Here is a 10,120-nt window from a genome sequence, read left to right as displayed (position 1 = left end):
TTATTATTTCACCAGCAAGACTTAAAAAAACAAACAAACTTCACATTCGCTCTCATTTGTGGTACAACACGGATCAGACGGAGCCCGCCCCCTGGTGGCGAGAATCTGAATCACATGTAGCGCTGATATCGCGTCAATGCATCATTCCGACTGTCAATAAAACGCAAGTAGACGCAAGAAAAATGGACAAAGGATTATTTGTTTTGTTTAAGTAAAAGGGAAGTTAGAGTAGTTTCGTCTGAGGGGACTCACTCGCAGTGACGGAAAAGGCCAAAGAGTCACTACAGCACTAATCGTATAAATTAAACAAACAAAACAAAACAAAAAGGGAAAATAAATCGATTGGAAATTGCATTTCTGTTTGAAACTTTCTTTTCTTTCTTTGCTGCATAGCTGTAGATGTTTAATTCAGACTAAAGGTCTGCTGGTTAAAAGATAATAAGATATTGCGATATGAATAAACAAAGTAGACAGATAATTGTCAGTCCTGTGCCATCTGTAGTTGAAAAATAACATTAAATTCAGTTCGGGAATGAAGGGTTAAGAGTATTTTATGTTAGACTCAGCAGCAGTTCAGTCATAATGTGAGCTGCCTCTGTCTGAGGTGCTGAATGTTTCTCAGCACAGGGCCTGATTTTCGGTCTCAGACAGTCTTTGGCATCGTTTTTTTCTGTTTTTCATAACAAGAATCTTTCCTCGCAGCCGTATAGTGAATGATTCAGTTCTGACTGAAATGTGACCGTTTTCATGATGTTGAACATTTTTGGAAGCTTACTCAGGTTACACACGAATAGGTCTAGGTGTTAGGGGTTCACACTGGGTCTCCCAGTCCATTTGTTCTTGTCATAAAAACTGTAAGGACTTACTAAAGGTTAACCTGAAAAGTGTTTACAAGCACATACTAAAAAAAAAAAAAAAGTTCATCAATAAAAACCAGCAGTACAAGTGCATTTTCTTTCCTACAAATGCCTTTTTATTTCTGACAAATGTTTCACAGTCACTGGGATCCCAAGTAAAACTTCTCCACAGGAATTAAGGTGCTAACAACCGACAAAGCACACAGAGACATGAAGACAGCATGCTAACGAGCGCATTTTGACCACAAATGACTTCTGTGTGATGTGAATGCATGCTGCAGTGGCTCAGAGTGTGAACATTTACCAGAATGTTAAATTGTGCACTTCTTCACAAGACAAAACATTTCACAGGCTAACATCTAAAACTACAGACTGATGTTTTTCCTTAGTAAAAAGCATCCAAGCATTTTATTTTTAAAACGTGTTTCTTGCTGTGACATCAAAACGTACAAGCATCAGAAGTTGAGCTGTTGAACTGAACGTTTTCTGTAGATTCAGAAAAATGATGGAAATTTTCACAGTGCTGAACGTGGTATGAGGCAAGACCACCAGACGCCATCTATCGACTCTGAACCCAAAGACGGTGACTGCAAACAGAGGATAGTAGTGATGCAAGCTGGGTTTACTCCATTACTACAATGTGAAAGAATTCTTGTGTTTAACAGGAATGGAGAGATTTACATTCATCTCTGATCATTTTGTCAGCTTTTAAGACCCAAAGTAATGAACACTGATAGCAACAAACAGTGATTGTGGCATGATTTCACATTTCTGAAGCTCACTTTGAAGGTTATAGACTTGGTTTCCCCAAAACAATATAAGTCACAAGTGTTGGGTCTCGAACCTTTGTTTAAATACTTAAACCCTTTTGGTTTAAGACATCTGCACTGCAGATCAGTGAAGATGCACAGAGATTACATTTTTCCAATGAAAGCAAAATATGTAATGACAAAAATGTAGAAGCGTGTTTGCATGGAGTGTGAGCTAACGTGAGGTGAGCGTAAGGGGTAAGAAGTGCTTTTGATGATTTGTACATTTGCAACAAGACAAGATCTTAGTGTAAAAAGATTCTGCGAGGCGAGTTTTGGTAAAACCGGCCTACATGGCGTCACAATAAACCATGGCACATGAATTTGGTTTGAATGAATGAATTCTCTCCCTCCATTCGCCAGCTCAGACCCCCATGCTTCTCCATCCAGCCTTCCTCATCTGTTCTGCTACATTCCTCGCCAGAATATTTACTCTTTTCACATTTTTTTTAAAATTTGTTTTCTTTTTGGTTAGCAACTTCTTCTCTTTCTTCAGCACTTGTCACAGCACTTCTTTAGGCATCCTCTTCCACTTCTTCCTCAAACTCCCCCTCCTCCTCGGCCGTGGCATCCTGGTACTGCTGGTACTCGGACACCAGGTCGTTCATGTTGCTCTCTGCCTCGGTGAACTCCATCTCATCCATGCCCTCGCCGGTGTACCAGTGGAGGAAAGCTTTGCGCCTGAACATAGCTGTGAACTGCTCAGAGATGCGTTTGAACAGCTCCTGGATGGCTGTGCTGTTGCCGATGAAGGTGACGGCCATCTTGAGGCCACGTGGCGGAATGTCGCAGACGGCTGTCTTGACGTTGTTGGGGATCCACTCCACGAAGTAGCTGCTGTTCTTGTTCTGGACATTCAGCATCTGCTCATCCACCTCCTTCATGGACATGCGCCCGCGGAACACAGCAGCCACTGTCAGGTAGCGTCCATGGCGAGGGTCGCAAGCTGCCATCATGTTTTTGGCGTCAAACACTTGCTGGGTGAGCTCGGGTACCGTCAGGGCGCGATACTGCTGACTCCCCCTGCTGGTCAGAGGGGCAAAGCCGGGCATGAAGAAGTGGAGACGAGGAAAGGGAACCATGTTGACTGCCAGTTTCCTGAGATCGGCGTTGAGCTGGCCGGGGAAACGCAGGCAAGTGGTCACGCCGCTCATGGTGGCCGAAACCAGGTGGTTGAGGTCACCGTAGGTGGGCGTTGTGAGTTTGAGAGTGCGGAAGCAAATGTCATAAAGGGCTTCATTGTCAATACAGTAGGTCTCATCCGTGTTTTCCACCAGCTGGTGGACTGACAGTGTGGCATTGTACGGCTCAACCACCGTGTCTGATACCTGAAGACGAAGAGACAAAGAACAACAGTTGTAGCTGTATCAAAACACTAAAAAAGGGGCAGAAAACGCTCCAACAAGCCCCATAGCCCCAGAGCTGGGACGCATAAATAAAAACAGTCATTTACAAACAAACTGTGTTTACCGACAACGGTTTCACAAAGTCCTTTATCCAATCAGGTGGTAAACCTCGCTCCGTCCTCGCTGTGAACCACTGAGCCTTTCAATCATGATGCTATCACCTGTTACCAATCAACCTGTTTACCTGTGGAATGATCCAAACAGGTGTTTTTGGAGCGTTCCACAACTTTCCCAGTCTTAAGTTGCTCCTGTCTCAACTTGTTTGAAACGTGTTGCTGCATTAAATTCAGAATAATCAGATATTTATAAAAATCAATGAAGCTGATGAGGACAGTCATCGACTGTATCGTCTTTGTACTGTTTTCAGTTGAGTTTACGTCAAAAAGGATCTGCAAGTGCAAGTGCATTAGACAGAATGTGTTACATTCTGTCTAATTTATGCTTTACTCAGCGTCCCAACTTTTAGCTGGAATCATGGTGGTACATCATACTGTGTCTTTAATTTTGATATTTGACTGGAATTTATCCCACTTGCTTATATTTAAATCATATCCATGCAGTTTGTCTCCTGTATTAGTTTGCAGTCTTAATGCACAAAGAGGCATTTGACTGGTTCAAACCTATTTGTTTTTTTCCGAGGAAACAATCAAACATGACTTTTAGTCAGTTTTGACAGCCCTAATATGCAATGGAATATGAACAAATTCTTTATATTATTGTATGTCTTACCTTCGGAGAGGGCACCACACTGAAGGTATTCATGATGCGGTCAGGGTACTCCTCCCTGATCTTGCTGATGAGCAGGGTGCCCATGCCAGAGCCGGTGCCTCCTCCCAGGGAGTGTGTGAGCTGGAAACCCTGCAGACACTCACAGCTCTCAGCCTCTTTTCTCACCACATCGAGGACCGAGTCCACCAGCTCCGCCCCCTCTGTGTAGTGACCTTTGGCCCAGTTGTTTCCTGCTCCACTTTGACCTGTGGGACAAAAAAAAGAAGCTAGTATCTCTTATTCACTTCCACCAGTGAACCAGTGTTTAAAAGAAACATTTCTTCCATTCTGATGACTAATGTTTAAGTGCAAGAATAATAAACAAAAGTCAGTAACGATCTTTTTTTAAGCATCCTCTTACAACTTTGCCAGAATAGATGTGTGATCTGAGGAACTGGGATTTTATAGCATGGATGAGCTTATCTGTGCCTTATAGGAGAGTCAGTCGAATTATATTTGTCAAATGGAAAAGATGTGACCACAACCAGAAAATTGGGTAAAAGGGACACCCAGAGTTTATCCTTCACCTGGAGACCAAGCCCTTGTAGCATCAGGCTTCCAAGTGTCCTAAAGCAAGATGTAGCTGCATGAGCTACGTCACTGCTGTTTTGTATCCCACTCTGACCTCTGACCTCCTTTGTTAAATAAGCCCACTTTCCAGACTCTTCACCAGTAGAACGGTTCTTACCAAAGACAAAGTTGTCAGGTCTGAATATCTGTCCAAAGGGTCCGGAGCGGACTGAGTCCATGGTGCCTGGTTCCAGGTCAACAAGGATGGCTCTGGGCACATACTTCCCACCTGCACACGCCGACAAAAACAACATGTCAGCTCGAAATTGTAAAAAACAAGGCATCACAACTACAGAACCAAACTAGAAAAAAGTTGACAGGTACGGACAAATTTTATAAACTGTGTTTTTTTCACATGAAGTCAGTAGAGTGAAAAGCTCAATATCCATCGTATGTGGCCACTGGGTGGAGTAACACTCTTTAAAACTCCAGGAAGCAGCTGTCAGGTTGACGTTTTGTGATGCAAGATTAAGTATGTTGTGGCCAAATTGAGCAACCACATAGCATGTTTTTCAGATCATTTAATGCATCACTCGTTTGAACTTTTACTCAGTGTTATTTAACTCGTTTTCAATAACACTGTCTTATTGCAAAGTGTAAACTTAGCTTTTTAGCTGCTGAGTAAGTCTGCAGCACTTGTCATACTTTAAGCTGGCATGTCATATTAGGTGATAAAAAAACCATCGAGGGCAGGTACGTGCACATGTAAAATGTACCTATTTTATAGTCATAGCACAGTGCACTCTAGTGTCTGCATTCTTTTAGTGTTTGTGTCCCTTTAAGGCAGTGGGGCTCTAATCATGAATTTAGTCATGTGAACAGGTGAAGACATGTAGCACATGTGCACATCTGTCATGTTTAGCATAACATCAGTCTATCCTAGTTTCAAAGTGGTTGCACTTCTTATCTGCATCTCATTCCCTGCAGCTGTAGTGAACCAATTTCTCCACAGGGGGGACGTCTTACCTCATCCTTTCTCACACAGACCTCAAGACATGTCTGGATGTACTTACCAGTGGCCTCGTTGTAATACACACTGATCCTGTCCAGCTGCAAGTCGCTGTCTCCGTGGTAGGTTCCTGTTGGGTCGATGCCGTGCTCGTCGCTGATCACCTCCCAGAACTGAACACACAAACACACAGGCCAACACGTCATCAGTAAAGAAGCCGTGGACTGTGATGAAGGTGGTACTGCTATTAAGAAATAAATGAATTAAAAAAATATAAATTTAACACTGAATGTTTGGATTACCTCCATTTAACCACACTAAAACTGATAAAACCTGATCTGTTGAAGCTTATTATTAATCAATCCTCCCCTGGGCTTGAGACATCCATTTGCAGCTTTAATTTTGATTAATGCATTCAGTCACTGTTCTGGAATGCCATAGGGAAAGTTGTCTTTATGTGCTAATTAAGACCATAACTGCAAGCCAAGGGGAAAGAAGAAAGTGGTTTACAATCACTCTTCTGTCTGTGCTTCCCAACAACAAGCCAACATCTGATCGCCTTTTGCAGTCACAGGATCAGCTATAAAAAGTCCCGTAACTAAATGCTATTTCTTTCCTTGAGTCTGGTCAGTCAGTGTTCTCCAGTCATCCATGCTGCATTTCATTTAGTACACGCTCTGCATCATGTGTTACATGTGTGTTTATAAGTACAAGCATGCAGCGTCCTGTCACAACTCCAATTGGTTTTTCCAAGCAGACTGCTGAAATTAGAGGGGAGTGCAGCTTTGACCCACACCGCAGCTAAAATGAGAACGAGGCAGCAGAAAACAGCTCGGGAACAACTCTCTCTCATCTCTCAAGATGTAAATCTTGTGCTCGATTTACAAATTAACAACAGATGTGTAACGTCTGTCTGAAAAATACAGAGCTGACACAGCCCTCATATTCAAGTCTCATGGAGTTGTTGTGCCTCCGCTGTCGAGAAAATGACCAGCAAAGAACAAATCAAAGATCATTTTAAAGGTCTGAGACCTGGACGAGACAACAGAAGGAGAGTGTGTGCTGGGGCTCCAACGAACAAGTATCTTCATTATGGATTAATCTTGGAATTAATTTCACAATTAACGGATTAATCATTTGGATAAAAATGTTGGGAAATACAGAAAATGCCCATGATACTCGTTTAAAGCCCAATGATCCAAATGCCAAATATATTTAAGTTTATGATAGAAGACTAAGGAAAACAACAAATACTCACATCTAGGAAGCTGGAAACAGCAAAAATGTTGCCACTTTTGCTTAAAAATGACTTATGATAAACTGATGGCTTGTACAATTTGGTGTCTATGAAAAATTGAAAAATTTTGTAGCCTTTACTGTACTGAAGTTACTTTGTACTTTCTCGGACGTAATAAAGTCATGTGACGTACCGAGCCAGCAGCCTGCTGGGTTTTTATAGCAAAGGAGCAAAAATGGAGAAAAAAGTGAGTGTGGTTTTCTTTGGATGGAGTCTTCACTGCTGTTTAAGAGAGGAATTCACATTTCTGTCTCTTAACTAACATCAGAAAATCCTTTGGGCAATCAAGGCTAATCTGATTTGTTAATTCAAAGTCACAAGATATTCTTATCTTCAATACAACTTTGATCAACTTTGGATGATCACTGCACTTGCAGGCGGAGGGTCAGTAAGCGCAGAGCTTTCTCAGAGCTTTCCGTCGGCCTCGTTTCTACAGACCGAGACATTAACGCCAAACTCAGTTAGGACAGGAGCAGACTGTCACAGCAGCTCAGTCAGCTGACCCTAATCTGTGCCACGGACAGTGTGTGTTTAAGAGAAAGAGGGACAGATAAGCAGAGGGAGGATGGCACGTCTGTGTGGCTGAACGCGGTGGGCAAGAAGTTCTCGTTTTTCAAATGTTCAACCCCCTGTGATCACCATGGCAACAAGCAACATTTAGTCAAGCAAGCTTTGGAAACAAAACGCCTTGACCCAAAGCATTTTATTGGGCGAGGATAAAAGAATAATAATGACATAATTCACTAAACAAATCTCTTGCATTTGCACAATCTGCCTACATATACATCGGTGGTGCATAACAAGAGCACAAACAATGATTTCACTGGATGGGGAGTATAAGAAGTTATTCTGCCACATAACAGACCTGAGCAGATTTTGGTTGGAAGTGCATTGGGTAAGTGAGGGAGTTCAGGCAAAGTTAATCCATTGTGAAATGAGGATGACCTCAGCTTCACCAAATCCTCTGTAAATACTCTTGTCTTCACTGATCAGGGCCATTGAGCCGTGGAGTCTGAGTCACCCCATATGTTGCTGCCTCGCCTCTTGTTGTCCAGCCAAGAACCCCAGAGCAGGTCTGCTGGATTCAGATCCTTCAAACCACAAGACTTTCTCATTGTTTTACAGCTGCAAAGCAATCAATGTCCAGTTTGATCTGGAAATGATGTACACTTTGAGTGACAACACCTGAGCTACACTCACACTCCACCTAGAGAAATATATTGATATATAAACAATATATATAACCTAAATTTGGTAGTTGGTTACAGGCTGATTTAACAGTATATCCAGCCTATACAGTGGTTGACTGTAAGGCTGCAAGTCAGGATTATTATATTATCGATTAACTCAAAGATTACTTTCTAATTCTCAATCAACTAATCATTTAGTCTGTAAAATGTCACAATAGTAAAAAATGGTCATCACAATTTCCCATAGCATAAAATCCAAAACAGTCCAAAATATGTTTGCGTATTTCTAAGACTTTTCAAAGCTTATTAATAATCTAAATGGCAAAAAAAATAAAAATAAAATAAAATATGAACATTTGAGAAGCTGAAACAAGCAAAAGTTTGGCATTTTTGTGAAAACACAATGACTGATTGCAGATTAATTTTCTTTCGATTGACTAATGGATGAATCAGTGCAGCATTGTTTGCCTGACAGTGGATCTCTGGGAACTGAAGCACGTGACATTTAAAGCACTACAGCAAAGAATTGCTGCTTAAATAGAAAACACTAATACTGCAGATAATCACTCTGTGCCCACAAGTAAACAAGGTTTTCAGGGTCACAGTTGGTCTGGGGGCCCGGGGCGTGTGCATGTGATACACTGACTGGAAAAGCAGCTATTTAAATGGCTTCTTTTGTGCTTTCAAAGCAGACACTGAAACACTTGTTATCTAGTCCCCCTTCTACCCCTCCTGCTGCGTTCCACTCCTCTGCCTCAGCAAATTTCTCCTTTCTCTTCACCCTCTTCTCTTGTTTGTTTCCTCTCTCTTTTCTCAGCGACAAAGAGTCCGGCTCACCAGGCGGCCGAGACAGCAGCTGGCCCTGAGCGTCTGCTCCAGTCTGGTCAGCTTCATTAATCACGGATCAATGACTTGACTCGCTGTTTTGTCAATAGTTCCAAATGTGCGAATTGTAACTGTGTTCATATGCAAGAACACTATGTGAAGATTACTGTGTAATTATCCCAGAAATCACTGCAGTATTCCTATGGACTGCTACTCTTATGTATCATATCACTCCCTATAGTATGAACACTTGAATACACACTTGCTTACACAGAATGTTTGTTGGGTAAACCTTCCTGTACTTTTGGTACTTCTATAACCCATGAATGATATTTCAAAGGTGACTTATTGGTTCTGTCTGGTACTTTGTATCCATCTTATAGTGCTTACAGTATTTTCTCATCCGTTGTTATAGTACTGTTGAATTTCTATTTTGACTCAGTCAAATTTTATTTCATAGTTTTACTGATACATTTGTGCAGTATGTTTTGTATACTACAAATACTAATTATACACCTTTCATTTGGGTAAAACTAACTTGTTGCTGAACACAAATTAATTTGCTGCTAATGAGGCAAGAAAAACTAACTTTACACCCTGAATGTGTTCATTTACTTTGTCTGAAACTCCAAAAAAAAAAAAAAAAAAAAAAAAAATCATACCTATTTGACATATTTTATGATCTGCTCATCTTAAATGGTTAACAGTCTTTGAAACAGAAAGCCGGAGTGAAAACAATAGCTCTGCATGATGCCTGGGCTAGTTATATCTTTATGCACAAAAAGTAAATAATAATTGGTGTTTTGTAAGAAACAAAAACGAAGCAGTGGACTTTATCGTTGTAATTAAACTTAGGCACTTTCTGAAACAGTGAGGACACAACAAAAGAAAGGCCTCGTTAAAAAGTTCAAGAATTAAATGCTTAACGAAAGTGACAACAAAAAGGGAATAAAGTGCAACAAAAAGTTTGTTCCCACTAATTCTTCTTACCTTTGCACCAATCTGGTTTCCGCACTGGCCGGCCTGGATGTGCACTATTTCCCTCATGATGGATGGCAATTAGTAAGTGATGTAAGGAGGCGATGGTGGGTGGATGTTGATCTTCTGACTGATCCCAGGCAGACTGGAGGATCAGCTGCTGAGTATGTGGACTGCTCCGAGTCCAACAGGCGGGACTGCAGCCCTGAAACACGTTCATCACGCCGTTCACGCTGATGATTGGCTGCTGTCGCTGCACCTACGGTTCTGATTGGTTGAAAGGGTAGCTTTTTTATCTAAAGGGGTTTCCTTGTCTCAAAGACAAGGACCGGAAGAGGAGAGGGAGTGCCGTGTTTTGTCATCACTGCCCCGTTGGAGCCCCACTGACCGAAATTAAACCAAGCAGAAGACAATAGAGAAGAGTGGAGTATAGTAGGTTAAACACAAGTAGTTGTTCATTAAGTTGCCGTA

At 41.6% G+C, this 10,120-nt stretch overlaps 1 protein-coding gene across 1 annotated transcript; it reads right to left on the bottom strand.

Annotated features, from left to right (window-relative positions):
• Positions 1–985: 985 nt before the first annotated feature.
• LOC121619890 (tubulin beta chain-like) lies at positions 986–9,782 on the bottom strand. Its single transcript, XM_041955825.1, has 5 exons — positions 9,662–9,782; positions 5,424–5,532; positions 4,529–4,639; positions 3,802–4,046; positions 986–2,994 (listed from the first exon to the last, which is right to left on the bottom strand). The coding sequence occupies exons 1-5, from the start codon at positions 9,716–9,718 to the stop codon at positions 2,182–2,184; spliced, it is 1,335 nt and encodes a 444-aa protein (XP_041811759.1). The 5' UTR covers positions 9,719–9,782; the 3' UTR covers positions 986–2,181.
• Between the last annotated feature and the right edge of the window lie 338 nt (positions 9,783–10,120).

Source organism: Chelmon rostratus, chromosome 16, assembly GCF_017976325.1.
Source record: "Chelmon rostratus isolate fCheRos1 chromosome 16, fCheRos1.pri, whole genome shotgun sequence".
Taxonomy (NCBI): Eukaryota; Metazoa; Chordata; class Actinopteri; order Chaetodontiformes; family Chaetodontidae; genus Chelmon; species Chelmon rostratus.
This window is presented reverse-complemented; position numbering and strand designations above follow the sequence as displayed.